The following is a 16,844-nucleotide window of genomic DNA, read 5'->3' on the forward strand; positions in this document are numbered from 1 at the left end:
ATGTATCTTACAGTAACACTCAGTCTTGTTCTCATAGAGAACATTTTTCTTTAATTTCCAGATTATTCAGATTTTTGCTTGAGAATAATTTAGAGAGTTAGCCTTTTATGTAATGTGAGTGTGTTTCTTCACACAGCTGGACAATGTTAGATGTAAGGTAATAACCAAAACACATTATAAAACACCATCCAAAGGCTAAAGGTCATTAGGTGTGATCTTATCCACACACAGTTTCATTTTCTTTATTGGAAATAAAGGAGAACAGACTGGCATGAGCTGTGAATTCACCATCCTGAAGCTTCCTAGCATTTTGATCTCCTTTCAGAAGAAAAAGAGTCAGACATACAAATAAAACTCAGCTGTTTTTACTCTGTATAAAGTGTTCAGTACGGGTCATGTTCTCTTTACTCTCACTTTAACTCTTTCCAGTATTTGTCCTCTTTATCCATTCACATTTATATACTGAAACATGGGGGCGCTAATGTCCTGGTTTGGGCCTGTTCTGCTGCATCTGGACCAGGACGGCTTGTCATCATTGATGGACCAATGAATTCTGAATTCTACCAGTGAACTCTAAAAGAAAATGTCAGGACATCTGTCCATGAGCTGAATGTGAAGAGAAACTGGGTCATGCAGCAAGACAACGAGAACCAAGAACACAAGTGGTTCTACAAAAGAACGGTTAAAGAAGAACAAGATGAATGTTTAGGAACGGCCAAGTCAAAGTCCTGACCTTAATCCAATAGAAATGTTGTGGAAGGACCTGAAGCAAGCAGTTGATGTGAGGAAACCCACCAACATCTCAGAACTGAAGTGGTTCTGTTCTGAGGAATGGGCTAAAATTCCTCCAAGCTGCTGTAGACCACTGATCAGCAGTTACCAGAAACATTTAGTTACAAGGAGGTCACAGCAGAGACTGGACACAAGGAGGCTCTGACTTTAACACCTCACAGATATAAACACATGATTGATTATATAAGTGTATTATTTCAGTTTAATTTGTTTGATTGGGTTATCTTTGTCTACTCTCAGGACTTAATCCTTGAAAACAAACCGGAAAACAAATAAATATAATTTGATGAATTTATAAAAAGAAAAATAACCTGCAGTAGTGAGTGTGAAAGAAGCCTTCGTCCAGCAGAGGGCAGCATAACCTCTGTTACAGTAAATAGAAGGTGAGAGATGGAGTTACAATAAACTGTTAGAAGTTAGACACAACAAAACAAATGTTACATTTTACTCAGATTAATTGAAGCAGCACTGTAGATTTGTAACAGTACTCTAATATAATAAATAATCTGCAGGTTGATGTCGATATACTGTGTGTTTTATCTGTGACCTTTCCACAGATATTAAAGCTTCAAGAGTGCAATAAATAGCAATGTACACAGTGATAGAACACCGTGTTAAGGGTTATAACTCCCTGTACTGTATATCGACTGCAGTGTTCCCAGTCCTGCAGCTTATTGATCCATGAAATCAATGAGACGTGACGGCATCAGATCACCGAGCTGATCATGAGGAGAGTGTTACCTGAAATAGACCTCAGGTAAAAATAGACTTCAGTATTGACTTCTATTAAAAAACATGGGACATGGCTTAATAAGTTAACCCTGTGAAGCCTGACATGGTAAATATTAGTCACAGGAATTTATGTCAATTTACTGGCTGCAGTTGTCCTGTGAGCCTGGAGCTTGAAAGTTGGTCTGCAACCCACCGGTACAAACTAGTTAAGCTTTATAAAAAAAAAAAAAAAAAAAAAAAGTAAAACTATAAGAGCGGTTAGATTTACAAACCTTAAAGCTGTTGTAGTTGTAATTTCGGCCACTGGGGGGCAGCAGAAACCCTTCACCTGTGTCTTCACTTGGGTTCTCCATTCCTTCCTATTGCACCTACAATATCTTTACTCTGTTAATCATGTGTGGCTTTAAATCTCATGGATTTAAAAAGAAATCTGTTCTTTTGATCCCATTGTCTGTATCTCTGTGTTGTTACCCAACAGATGGGTTGAGATTAGCCTGGAACTTGAAAGTTGGTCGGCAACCCACTGTTGCAAACTAGTTATGCTCCATTAAAGATCTGCAGGGCCAATAAAAAAAAAAAAGCAAAACTATAAGAGCAGTTGGATTCCCAAAAATGAAAGCTGCACTCATTGTAATTCTGGCCACTGGAGGGCAGTAGAACGAGCTTTAAACACACACCTTTGACATGTTATAACCTTTTAAAGCTCTTGATGGCTGAATAAAGAGTGACAGTAGTAATATATGTCATCTGTCATCATGTATTTGAATTTGTTTACAGCTAAATGGCTCTGATTGGTTGGAGGACTGTCTAATTGATGCAAAAGTTTTTTGTTTTTTTTTCTGTATGGGTTGATATATACGCCTCATAATGACACCAGATAGAGATTTACCACATTCGTATTCTGTATTCTGTTGAAAGTGACGACAAAAGGTCAGATCTGAACTAAAAGGAACAATGATGTGAGTAAGCAAGAGTCACAGAGGTCTAATCCAATAAAACGCTGACCGTAAAACGTTTAGTTTATGGATGACATTTACCTACTAAAATCTCACGTGAGCCTATTAAAGTTATGCTCTGGGCTCAGTTTAATTGTCTCTCAGGTGAATAAACAAATAAATGAAGTGACGCTCGCATGCAATAGGAGTACTTACTGTAGGAGCATCAGAGCTCTGGGGTCACCGTGTCAAACGTTAAGAGCTTGTTTTGGTAGACGACAACATTTCTGCAGCTTGAAACCAAACCGCTGATTCCAGGGAATTCCTAAACCTTATGTAAGGAGCTGTTGTGTTGCAGGTGGCGTTTCCTTTTCCGGGCGTGTTCCATCAACAGACCTGTGTTTTCATTGCCTGGCCACAGTTCACACTTTCACAACAACTACAACAACAATCCAAACTAAAAGTTGACTCTTTGACCTTCAGCAATACGTCCAGAGCTTCAAGGAATTCCAATAAGTGAGATCACCTTTGGAGCAGAGGTTCTTATTGATTCTAACAGAGCAGCAGAAAAATGAAGTAATGCAAAGTAAAGAAGACAAAATATCTGAGTGGTTACAGAATCGATACGATGAAGGGCTTCTCTTACGTTCCTCTGCACCCCTGACCTCCTTAACGGTGTTAACCACATCATATCAGACTTTTGGAGTCTGAAGGAAAACCAGGAAAGCACTGGACACCATCATTTATTGATCACTTTATGCAACATTTCTCAACAAAAACTCTGAGAATTTCTTTTAATCTTCTCTTGCATTCCACACTGTGTATCTTGATGTTGACCAATAAAAACAATCATTTACCGACTGGAAACGTGGCAAAGTGAGAGATAATCTAAAGGACATGTGGTTCTTCTTGTCTCCAGAGGAGTCCACGGTCAGTTGTTGTGTCCTTTTTTAGAGGAATCATGGTTCAGTTGGCATTTACATTCTAGTTTCAAGAAGTTGGAGAAGGTCTTTAAAGAAAGGAAGCTAGACTTTCTTTAAAGTCTATGTTGACCAATGTTTCCTTGAAGCTAGACTTTCTTCTTCTTCAAAAGAGTTTCTTGAAGACGTTTCATCCAAGTAGCTCCTTCAGATCTAATGGACTAGTCGGATATCTGTGGGAGTTATTCATCAGATACTCGCTTGACACTAGTCAAGGTGAAATGTCTTCAGAACCCTTCCACTCCAGCTGACTTTATACAGCAATCAGCCACAACATTATGACAGGAGAAGTAAATAACACTGACTTCATCTTGTGACAGTTCAATGTTCTGCTGGGAAACTTCTGGACCTGGCATTCATTGGTGTGGATGTTACTTAGACATGTAGCACCCACCTAGACCAGACCAGGCACCCCCACCCCACCTAGACCAGACCAGGCACCCCCACCCCATAGCAATGACACTCCTTGATGGCAGCAGCCATCCCCAGCAGGATGCAGCCTGACACAGACACACACACAAAAACACTTTAGGAACAACTAAAAAAAACATGAAGAACAGCACAAGGTGTTGACCTGGCCTCCAGATTCACTAGATCCCAAACTGATCAAGTATCTGTGGGATGATCCACAGAGGCCCCTCCCCTCAAAGGCCCCCATACTAACAACATTCTGTTGCCAGACACCACAGGACACCCTGAAAACTGCTCTCCTGATCCCGTTGTCTCTATCTCTGTATTGTTATCTTCCTTTTGAGAAGCCATGTTGTCCGTCTGACTCATGAAGCAGCTGCACTGATTGATCAGTGAAGGGTCAGGAATGTTGGTCCTGCAGACACAACAGAAGGCGGATTATCAGAGGCCTGTTTACTTGTCTGGAACCCGTCGGTGTTGTTGTTGTCAACGACAACAACATTGTTGTCATTGTCGGCCACGTTGTCCAGTTGACTCAGCTCAGGTTCAGACTTTGTCATTCTGACATCAAGAGCAGCATCAAGACATTTTTGTGTTATCATTTAAAATATTCTGTTTATATGAACACAATCGTATCCTTTAAATTACATCTTCAGTTTAAATCTAATTCTTAAGGCCAAAGTAAAACATTATGTTATTGGTATCAGTGAAAAGAAAGTAAAAAATATTGATTGGTTCAGTTTTATTGAAGCTTTTGTTTCAGACTTTAAGTCCTGGAATTTAAGCACTTTTCTGCAGATTTAATAAGATACGGGATAAATCAAAGTCCTTGATGTACTGCTCTGTGGTCCCCGATGGTCCTTGTTCTCCCTTCATTTCATTTTTACTTAAACACTGTTTCATTTGTTTTCCAGCATCAGAACCTCATCCCTCCATCAAACATGGGGGTGCTAATGTCCTGGTTTGGGCCTGTTCTGCTGCATCTGGACCAGGACGGCTTGTCATCATTGATGGACCAATGGATTCTGAATTCTACCAGTGAACTCTAAAAGAAAATGTCAGGACATCTGTCCATGAGCTGAATGTGAAGAGAAACTGGGTCATGCAGCAAGACAACGAGAACCAAGAACACAAGTGGTTCTACAAAAGAACGGTTAAAGAAGAACAAGATGAATGTTTAGGAACGGCCAAGTCAAAGTCCTGACCTTAATCCAATAGAAATGTTGTGGAAGGACCTGAAGCAAGCAGTTGATGTGAGGAAACCCACCAACATCTCAGAACTGAAGTGGTTCTGTTCTGAAGAATGGGCTAAAATTCCTCCAAGCTGCTGTAGACCACTGATCAGCAGTTACCAGAAATGTTTAGTTGATATTAATGCTGCAAAGGGGGGTTCACTCTGTTTTGCAACTAATAGATGTGAAGACATGATTCATTACCCTGAATAAACAAATATCAAAGTAGAGTGTGTTTTATTTGGTTCTCTTTGTGTACTTTCAAAGACTTGTGTCAGGATCTGCTGAAAGTTTCTACATGCAGAAATGTCCTAATTATAGTCAAAAAGACTATGATATCATAGTCTTTTTGACTATAATTAGGATTAATCCACAAAATATCACATGCATCCTTCATGCATTTATGTTTTTCACTCTTTTCTTACATACATATACTTTCTTCTACACCATAATGTGCATTAACCCCTTTTTCATTTAAATTATTCCGTTACAGATCAGGCAGGTTGAGAATCTACAATACCTGAGTCATACACATACTTTATCATGTACATGGCACATACTATGTGGGATCTTGTGTTCTAGAGGTGTCTACATCTGCTCTCGCCTCTCTGCTCCATATTGACTGATGGAAACCTCCACCTCTTTCCCCTTTGTCCTAATTCTTCTCCGTCCATCAGAGCAGAAGTGATCTCTGTGTTTCCCTTTCCTCTCCAGCTGCAGCCTCCTACAGTCTGCATGGCAACCAGGCTGGCGAGCAGCAACCTTCCTCAAGCCTTCACACGTCTGCCTGCTCTCCAATCGTGTTTGTTTAAAGAAAAACAAAAAAAAGCTGAAGTGTGTTTCAGTTGCACAATGCAGGACTTTTATGAAGAAATCAGTTATCAGTATGAATCACAAACCTGCAGCAGAGATATCATTCATGTTATTCAGTCTTCTCAGGAACACTCAGTTCTGGTTGAGTTACTGAAAGCTCAAACATGAGGTTTGACACCTTTCTCAATAGCTGCTGCTGCTGCTGCTGGGGAAACGGTTTTGCAAGATAGATAGCATGGAGTCAAACCAACAACCTGGAAGTCTGTCGGGCCCACATATCACATATCAGAGAGTTTTATTCTTTTAGTTGTGCACGATATGATGAATGTTTTACAGATTCAGGATTCTTCGGTTCCAAGTTCTAACTTCTGTTTTGATCCTGAATCTCCACCAGGTTTACTCTCACTGATCAAAAGTCCAGACATTATTTCAATTATCCACCTTGCAATGACGTTGATTTATGTTAAGAACTTGTGCAACTGGCGAAATGAGAATCTACATGCAGCCTCTGCAGACTGGAACACAAAGACTTTGTTCATTTTTTTCTGTAACTTGTTAAATTCAGTTTTGAGCAGTGAGATAGAAATGACAGAGTATCGTTCCTACTTGTTTTATTCCAGAGATGAGAAACTGTTCTTGTCTCCTCCTCCCTCCCTCCCGCTGACAGTCCCTCTGTTTGTTCAGGGGGTTAATATTTAGCTCACTCACACATTTTCTTTGCAACCAGTCGACTCCCTTGGCTTTCAGACTGTAAACACAGTGGAGGCAGCTTTAAGAGACCACCTGAAAAAGACAACATTGGAGAAAACTTGTCTTAGAGCCTAAAGAGGACTGTCCCAGGCTCGTGATCAGTCCGTCTGTTTCTATGAGACGCTGAAAGTCAACTGGTGAACATCCTCAACAGCTTTCATTTCTGAGCGACCGGATAAACAGCTGAGGGGAGATGGGACCTCGTACAGCAGGTAAGGACGCAGAGTTTGGACAGAAACAACAAGGAGTTCAGAGCCTTAGTGGCCTCACGGGACGTTAAAACACATATTTATCATTTTAATTTGTGAATGAGCATCTCGTTCTGTCCTGATACTACTGCATGTGAGCCCAGACCAGGCCTCTGCTGCAGTTCATAGACTTTAGAGAGAGTTAATAAAGAGCGGCTCACTCCATTAGTTTTTATTATAAGTAACCAATAAGCCGTTAGAAAGACATTAAACCTAACACAGTATTTAATTATGTGTGCAGATGATATTCCTGTTATGTATAATCAGACAGTTTTACTTTACGTAGTCAAACATTTGCGTATAAGTGATGAATTTATGTTTAAATGGTGAATTTAAAATGTCAGTGGAGTCACTTTTTCTCCATTTCTGAGAATTATTTTCATTCATTTATCATCTAAATTCAGTACTGGCTGTACAAAACATTAAATAAACCAGCGCACTAACCAGTAAATCACAACACTACCATTTACCACAGGAGGAAGTCATGAGTAAATGATTATCCCAAACAGAAAGTGTTTATGTTATGATGAGACAAAGACCTTGATTTGTCATCAGGCAGCTTTATGGTTATATTCTGCTTTTATTGTGTGGGGGTGTGAGAGAGACTGCCCTGAATCACCAACTGACCCAATTAAAGGAGTGTTTGTGAGATAAGGTCCGCTGAATGACACACTAACATGCTGGAGATGTGATATGTGGTATGCAGAGCTGAACAGTGGCATGGTGGAAGAAATGAACCTGGAGTCATGTCAATATTTACCCATAGCACCGGTTTCATTTCAGCTGATAAGAAATGAATGGGAGCTGGAGGAAGTGAAGAGGGAATAAAAAGCCAATCAGTTCAGTAGAGCTGTAAACTCTAAAACAATAAACCTTCACAACATATACTGAAGGATTCCTTGACATTCAGTAGTTTGACAGATATGACGGCTTTAAGATAAAGCAGTGACGTTTTTATACTCTTACTCTCTGATTGAACCCTATTTTATTGATTATGGCGTCAACAACAATTCAAATAGTTTCAAAACAATTACAGAATCCAGAGCCTGAAGACCCCAGGACGAGCACCAAGACAGGGGAGGCAAGGAAAACCTCATTTTAACAAGAGGAAACCTTGAGCAGAACCAAGATCCTTCTATGTGACCCCCCCCCCCCAGCAGCCTAGAGCTATAGCAGCATAACTAAGAGCCAAAAGTGTCTGACATTATTTGACCGATACGATACGATACGATACGATACGATACGATACAAGATGTGATGTGATATGGTACAGAAAAGGTACGATACAATGCAAAACAGAAAAGGTACGATACAATACAATACAATACAGAGAAGGTACGATACGATACGATACGATACATATGCGATACGGTGCAGTATGGTGCAATGCGATGTGATGGATGTGATGTGATACGATGTACCTCCGGTTAGTTGTGGGAGAAAACTGAGGAACGTGTCTTCAGTAAATATGGGAATATACAGAATCTATGGCAAAAATATGTACAGCCAAAAAAAACAGAACAGATTGTATAAAGCCGTGGTGCTTCTGCAGAGATTGTTTGGAGTTTGACGTGTCCCTTCTTGAGAGGACCTGGTTTTCCTCGTCACATCATCATTCATTTCTGTGTTTACACTGTAGAGATGAATCCAGGTCTGAGGAGATTCAGCAACACAGGAACACATCTCTCAGTAACTCCTAGTTCTTTTGGAGCAAACAACAACAGAGACAACAAATCCACTGTAAAAATATGCTTGAAAGACAAGGGTCAACCCCCTCCAACTCCACCTCCAACTCCCTCCTCCACCCAGTCCAACACCGTGACCTCAGTTTGTCTTTCTTATCTGTGCTATTTAAAGAAGCAAGGCGTCTTATCACAGCGTGTTTGAACAGAAACAGATCGGCTGGAAGCTGAATTGAGGAAGTTAAACACAGAACTGGGTCAATTTTAATTATGATTACTGAACGTGTGGACGTTTCCACAGTTTATTTTATTTGTTCAAGAAAAATAATACTCGTTAATACTCCTCTGACTTGATATGATCCATGGTGTAGTTCATTAAATCCTCTGTGTCTCCATCAGTCACTCCTTCCAAAGATGTGAAAGCGGTGACGGGTGGAGGATGTGGAGGTCAGGGTAAAGCCCGGATGAGGAGCTGCAGTGAAGGGAGCAGGTACAGCAGGAGAGCAGTCAGCATCTCCAGCACTTCCTCCTCCTCTTCCTCCTCCTCCTGCTCCCTGGTGCTCTCCAACCCCAAATCAGGTAAATAAAAAAAAAATCAAACACATTGGTGCAAAGTCAGAGCTGGTTGGGGTCTGAACATGCTTTTGTCTTTTCTTCTGTCTCGTGCTCAGTCCTGAAGAGACCTGTGAGCGCAGAGGAGCTGCAGAAACCCGGAGGACCCTACATCAAGAAAACCTTTACAGTACGTCAACGATTTCACCTTTAAAAGCTGAGAGGAACTCTAGAAAAGGTGTCAAGACAGAGACGTATCCATGAATAAAAGATGAAATGTTAAATATCTGACCTGTGTGTCTGCAGATTGTGGGGGATGCAGTGGGCTGGGGGTTTGTGGTCAGAGGAAACCGGCCGTGCCACATCCAAGCCGTGGAACCCTCCGGCCCAGCTGCTGCAGCAGGGATGAAGGTAGGCATCATGGGACATGTAGTATTAAAGATCGTTAGTTAGAATGAGGGATCTCAAAGATATCACGTCTACGTCCTGCTGCAGGTTTGCCAGTTTGTGGTTTCGGTCAACGGCCTCAATGTCCTCAACCTGGACTACCGGACCGTCAGCCACCTGATCCTGACCGGACCCAGGTCCGTGGTGATGGAGGTGATGGAGGAGACTGAACACTGAGGAAGGAAATGGACAGACACTAAGTGGAGTCTGAGAGAATGCTGCGTACCGTGTTCTGCTTTTCAGTCATCTCTGAGTCCAGTGTGAGACGGCAAAGATGGACCTGGAGACCTGGCGCTGACAGGAACCACATGGAGAACCTTCTGTTTGTGTTGAACTGATGGAGAGCGTTCATTTATAGGTGTAATGGATCAATGAAACATCACCCCTGACCAGTCTGTAGAGACTCAAACATTTGTGGAGGGCCACAGAGATCTGAACCAAGCAGCCAACAAACACATGATGTTAGATTGAAGCTGCTGAGTGTGGACGCGACTGAAACTGATATGATGAAAACAAAGATGTTTTAGGTTTTGCATGTGTCAGGAAATATTAAACCCGCTGGTCAGACCGTGGCTGCAGAACGTCAGGGCGCTCGACTCAGAGGAATTTCAAGTAGCACTTTCTTTAAATTGGATAGAGGAACAGCCGTGTCAGTCATAACATTATGACCACCTTCCTAATATTGTGCAGGTCTCCCTTGTGGTGACTCATCAGAGAATGGACATGGACCTTGGGTGTCCTGTTGTTAGTGGGGGGGGGGGGGGGGGCTTTTGGGGGGAATCCCACAGATACTTGATCAGTTTGGGATCTAGTGAATTTGGAGGCCAGGTCAACACCTTGTGCTGTTCTTCATGTTTTTTTTTTTAGTTGTTCCTAAAGTGTTTTTGTGTGTGTGTCTGTGTCAGGCTGCATCCTGCTGGGGATGGCTGCTGCCATCAAGGAGTGTCATTGCTATGGGGTGGGGGTGCCTGGTCTGGTCTAGGTGGGGTGGGGGTGCCTGGTCTGGTCTAGGTGGGTGCTACATGTCTAAGTAACATCCACACCAATGAATGCCAGGTCCAGAAGTTTCCCAGCAGAACATTGAACTGTCACAAGATGAAGTCAATGTTATTTACTTCTCCTGGTCATAATGTTGTGGCTGACTGCTGTAGATAATGTGGTAATATCACTTCTACTCATGTGTCTCCTGAGGCTTCAATGAGATGTACAGTGTGTGAGTCTCCTGCTTGAACGGATCAGTGGAATCATCTTTTCTTTGTGACTTATTTCCATCTTTATTATTTATACCACACAACCTTTACGTGTTCTACTTTTTTTTAATGAATGCACGTCAATGTGTTTTTATGTAAACTTCTAATAAAGAGCTGCTTTAAAGGTGTTCACAGACTCACCTACTCTGTAGCGTCTGTTGTTGACAACACATCGAGGCCTTTTAGACACATCACTGCCTCATCTACACAAACATACCCTCCTCTTCCTCCTCCTCCTCCTCCTCCTCCTCCTCCTCCTCCTCCTGTGTTTGCCTTTCCATCCACTCCCGTCTGGTTCCCAGAAAGGAAGTGAGGAGTGTGGGGAAGTGTGATGCAGATCATCAGCCTAGCGAGGAGGAAGCTGACCAGAGCTGAAGTGTTTTGTTTTGAGTTTCTCCTGGGGAAATTCCTGCTCAACTGCACCTCATGCATGGACGTATGTTACAGTGGTGTGAGTGTGTGTGTGTGTGTGTGTGTGTGTGTGTGTGTGTGTGTCACTGCCTGTCATTTCATCTGGACAACTTCCTGTTTGATTCCCGACTTCCTGGTTCCTCCGCCTTCAGTCTTCCCTCATTCATCAGGAGTTCTGTTTAAAAGCTTCATTCTGCTTCCATCCATCTTCTGCCTCTGAGCCACTTTGTCCTTGAAGCTAGTTAGTTGTTAGTCGCATGATTTGTTTAGATGCTTTGTACATTTTGTTGAAAATTGGTTTATTTTCCTGCGGGCTGGCCTGAGCGTCTTCTTCTTTTAGTTTATTTGACCGACCCATCTTGTTTCCTTGCTGATCGTTGTTTAATCTCATTAAATTCCAGTTTAAAGCGTCTTCTGCTCATGTTCAAACGTTTTGCTGTGAGCCAGTCGAGGTGGTCGAAACAATATGGAGAAATTTAAAACAAAGTCGTGATGGATCGTCTCCTCTCTCAGCGTGACAGACGGTTATTAGTAAGAAGGTAAAAGAAGAAAATAGTTTGACAGAGTGAGGAGGTCAGAGCTGAGATAACACTGACATCTGCTTCATGACGGATGTTCTAGAAGATGAACTGTCAGAGGAGAAAGATGGAGGTGGAGGAGGAGGAGGAGAAGGAGGAAGAGGAGGAGAAGAAGGAGGAGGGGGAGCAGGAAGAGGAGGAGAAGAAGGAGGATTAAGAGGAGGAGGAGGGAGAGGAGGCCACACTCTGGGTGTGAAACGCTGCAGTTTTCAGTTTCACCGCTTGGTGGCAGCACCTGCATGTGTTTTCATCTTAACCTCCTGACTACCAGGAAAAAAATTATTGTCCAGTCACAATTATTTTTAAATCCCCCCGAAAATTTAATTTAATTTTTTTGAAAAGAAGTTTTTATTTTTCAGATATCACATAACTGATGGACGACATTTTCCTTAATGTGAAAGAGAAAATGTCGTCCATCAGTTCACATTTGGTATCACTGAAAAGCCCTAAAGGAGTTAATTCAGTAGTAGGCAGCAGGTGGGAGATGTTCAGGTCTACAAATTTGAACTACTGGTAGTGCCTAGGTTCAAAAAAGGCAACTGGACTTGTAGAGTTTTTTGAGAAGACGTTTCACCACTCATCCGAGTAGCTTCTTCGGTTCTAGGGGTTCTAGAAGTTCTAGAAGCTACTCGGATTAGTGGTGAAACGTCTTCTCAAAAAACTCTACAAGTCCAGTTGCCTTTTTTGAACCTTCGTTGGATATACCATGACCTGGATGACTGAGAACCTTCACAGACATAGAATAGCAGAAAATTAAGAACACACAACAACAACAACAACAGAAACTTTTTTAGGAGCCAGTGTGTCGACTGAAAATCATCAGTCATTGTCTCTGGGTGGTCCACAGGCTTCATTTGTCCAAACCGTCCCCGCCTGAGAAACTACAGATAAAAGAGTAAGTTGCATTATGGGAATTGTAGGATGTTTCTGGGCCAAAGAGAGCAAAGGTTAGGATATCTAGGCGTCTCCTTGTCAACCAGTGCTAATGCCTGGTGTCAGTATGTCAAATTATTCTGATGCATCTTGTGTGTTTATTCCAGCTCTCTACCCTCGCTGCCTGCACACAAACAACCTGACATCTTTAATTTATAAACAGCAGGTGATGGAAAGTCAAACAAAATACAAGCAGTAATAAAGAGAAAGTCTGACGTTGGTGCACGGTTGGTTTGTGAATCTAAAACCTGATCTGACGTTGGTTAATGAGAGAAAGGGTTGTTGCTGAACTGTTGAACTTTCTCCTGCAACTTTAAAATATTTCAACCGAAAGAAAAAGAGAAACGGAGAAAGGACATTCTCTGCTGTCAGCGTGGGGAGTTATTAGCCAGTTCATAAAAAAGGTCACCGAGCTTCATGTGCAAGGTTCAAGAATGCAAAGAGGATGAAAGGTCAGCTCAGGTCAAGACCAGGAGAGTACAGTGTGTGCTGAAGAGCTCAGCTCATCACCTCCACGTGCCTTCCTCCTCCTCCTCCTCCTCCTCCTTACCTGTGGTGTCTGGGTTGGGGGGAGGGAGGGTTCACTCCTCACCAATCACAGATGACACTTTCTCTGCAGATTCTCCCGTCAGATTCACACCCTCTCCTCTCGACTCGGTGATATTTAGGACGGAGCGGCATTCCTGACAATTCCAGGAGACTGCAGAGAATTCCAGGTGAGTGGTTTCCAACTTGTAGAGACACATTCAGCGCCGACACAGACGCAAGGCCGGCTGTGGGAAGGCTGAGGACATGCCTCTGATGTCCCTGCAGCACTGAGAGCTAGAAAAGAGCTTCACCGTATAGAATGATATCTGAATTCATTCTGCTCTAAAAAAACAAGCCAACAACCACAGAAGCCCTCACTGAGGAGCATCTCATGAGAAGTCTATTGCTGCAGGGACACGGCAAACACCACAAACAATTACAGAGCTACAGACACGTCTTTCAGACCGATATAAACCTCAACGATAATTGAAACCAAAGCAAACCACCAGATGTATTTATAGGCTGCAGCAGAAACCACAGGAACTGAACGTGTTACAGTCGACAGCTCAGACCTGATAACCAACCACTGCAGCGTGGAAACCAATGTCTAACTCAGCTGAAGTCAAAAGGAGCTCTGGTAATTCGTTTTTAATTCAACTGAACTCATCTCGGTTCTTCTGAGGCTTCAGGAAAAGGTCCAGCTTTGATTTCATTTAATGTTTTCACCGTCTGAATGAAGAGAAGATGCAAACAGAAGATCAGGGGACGGTTAGAGTGTCATCATGCAGATGGATTTTAAGTGTGACCTCTGTAGAGACTCTACTCCCCAGCCCGCTCAGATCGTTTAGAAAAACCACACATCACATTTAGGATGATCTGCAGACGTGAAGACGTGGCCGAGGTGCCGACAGCTCTGGGCCTCGGAGATTTAATACCGCTCCGCTCTGAGGCCACGGCGGTTCGGCAGAGACCTCTGTGGTCGTGACACCGACGCCAGCGTCGACCTGTCGAGCTGTGATCTGTGATTGTGGCGGACGGATTGATAGATGGAGCGTAAACAAGGGGCTGAATCCAAAAGAAGAGGAAGAGGCCACAGGAAAAACAACACTTTGACTTTCAGCAACACTGTGGTTGAACTGAATGACTGAATGACTGAATGACTGGTTAACCAGAGCTCCAGTCTGATGTGAGGCCCGGTCTGATCTTGATCCAGAAGAGTTAACGCAGGAAAACTATAGAATGAAAAGACTAAAATCAAAGATCATCTGAAACCAAACCTTCTGCCTTGTGGTATTCTATGTTCTCCGTACCGTTTAGGACTGAGCTCTCTAGAACCGATGTCAGCTGGAGGCAGAACGTTGTGCAGGTGAGCAGGGTTCTGCAGAAGTTTGTTTAAGTTTCAATCTTCAGTTAATGCAAGGATGTTTACTGGTGGACGAGAGAGGAGTAGGATGGTCTGAAGAACCCAGAGCTTCAGGTTCTTGACCTCCAAAGCTCCTCTAATGAAAAGTGGAAGAGGAGGAAAAGAAAAGAGATGAATGAGGGAGGATGACGGGCTGAGGCAACGGAGGAGGAGAGGGTTAAGACAAACCTTCATGGGTGAGGAAATAGAATGACACAGGAGTCAGGGACAAGGACATGTCTGCAGAGATACAGAGAGGACATCTGTTGGACAAGAACATGCTCACACCTGACCTCAGAAGAACCTCCAGACAAGAAAGAGGAGCGGGAGGAGATTCACTGTTCATCTCTACAGGACTGTCTTCAGGTCGTTCTCCTGGAGGTTGACAGTGTCTCTGAGCTCAACTAAACCTGGGGCTGCAGCAGAGACGCCTCCTTGTCCAGGCTGTTGTCTCCAGTAATGAGACGTACAAACAAATGTCCAAATCTTTCTTAAAAGTCACATCTCTGGTGAAGTCACTCTTCAACCTTTCACGTGTTTTAATTTAAAATCAAAGAAGAAGAAAATCTGAGACACTTGTTGCCTCAGTCTGTGGAGCAGTCAGAGCTACAGAGAGCATGGATGACTTTTAGTAGACCGCCTCCTACTGGCAGAACCAAGGACTGTCTGAACCCTCCTTTAAATACACTGACCAAAAGAAAAAAAGGTCCCCCTCTACTATCTGGTTGGACCTCCTTTATCTCTGATTCCAGCTCATTCTCTGTATAATTGTTTCTATAATCTTCTCCAATGTCTCCAGATTTATTTCTATCCAGTGTTTCATTCATTTTTCACCAAGATCTTGTATTGATGATGGGAGAGTCTGACCACTGCACAAAGCCTTCTCCAGCACATCTCAAAGATTCTCAATGGGGTTAAGGTCTGGACTCTGTGGTGGCCAATCCATGTGTGGACATGATGTCTCATGCTCCCTGAACCACTCTTTCACAATCTGAGCCCCATGAATCCTGGCATTGTCATCTTGGAATATGCTCGTGCCATACAGAGAGTATCAGAGAGTCTGCAGGTGAACGGGGGTCGTGGTTTCAGTTTTCTGTTAGAGTTCGTCTGCAGCCACCCACGGCCGCCTGTTCACTGCCAGCAGACCGTCACCACGCCTCTGGTTCATCATCACAGAGGAAGACGCTTTTGTATTCAGAAAAAAATAAATAAGAGAATATCCATCACTATCAACAGAGGGGATACAAGAGTCTGTTTGGGCCCCAGGTAGAAACTGGAACAGTGACACTGCTGTAGTTTTTACTCCTGGTGCAGATTAATTCATCTATTCACATGTTGAATTATTTATTGAGATCTTCTGATCGTATGTGGTACGTCTGAGTGTGTACCTTTATCTTCTATTGATTGAATATTGTTTCAGACATAGCACAGGTCAGCACTGCTAAAGTTTGTCGGCACCCGGGGGCCCCTAAGGGAGGTCTCCTATCAATGAAAAGTTAGTACGTTGCTACTGCTGTAATTTAAAGTTTGTCCAGATGGGGGCCCCTTTCAGAGGTTAAGGCAGTTAAAATGTAGCACGTTGCCACTACTGTATCCCTCAGGGGCCCTTACTGAGTTCTCCTAGTGTCAATGAAAAGTTGGCACATTGCCACTGCTGTAGTTTAAAGTTTGACAGGTGGGGCCCTCTTAGGGAGGTCTCCTAATGTCATTGGGAACTTGGCACATTGCTATTGTCGTAGTTTAAAGTTATTAATCCCCCTTCAGGGGCCCCCTAGAGAGCTCTCCTATCACTGAGATGTTAGTACATTGCCACTGCTGTAGTTTGAAGTATGTCATGTCAAGTTGGGGCCCCTTATAAAGGTCTCCTACTGTCAGTTAACGTAGAACTTTGCCACTACTGCAGTTTGAAGATATTAAGCTCTTCAGGGGCCCCTTAGAGCCTACTGTCATCCAAAAGTTAGTACATTGCCACTGCTGTAATTTAATGTTTATCAGCCCCCAGGGGCCCCTTAGAGAGGTCTCCTAATGTCAATCAAAAGTTAATACACTGCCACAGGCCTCAGAGGCCCCTACCAGCCTGGGGCCCCAAGCGGTTGCCTCTCTGAATCCTCAGCTCTGTCAGAGTTGGAGAAGGCCTGATAAAAAGCCAACGCTCAGACGTGAAGCGT

The 16,844-nt window shown here is 43.0% G+C and overlaps 1 protein-coding gene across 1 annotated transcript; it reads left to right on the top strand.

Moving 5' to 3' along the window:
* Positions 1-6,838: 6,838 nt before the first annotated feature.
* On the top strand, positions 6,839-9,893 carry LOC311500934 (DEP domain-containing mTOR-interacting protein-like; the record flags this gene model as incomplete). The annotated part of the gene is made up of 5 exons (XM_084562572.1): positions 6,839-6,857; positions 8,975-9,154; positions 9,247-9,317; positions 9,434-9,538; positions 9,623-9,893. The coding sequence occupies 5 exons, from the start codon at positions 6,839-6,841 to the stop codon at positions 9,749-9,751; spliced, it is 504 nt and encodes a 167-aa protein (XP_084418698.1). The 3' UTR covers positions 9,752-9,893.
* Between the last annotated feature and the right edge of the window lie 6,951 nt (positions 9,894-16,844).

The sequence above is a fragment of the Chelon labrosus genome (genome assembly GCF_963514085.1).
Source record: "Chelon labrosus genome assembly, chromosome: 16".
Lineage (NCBI taxonomy): Eukaryota > Metazoa > Chordata > Actinopteri > Mugiliformes > Mugilidae > Chelon > Chelon labrosus.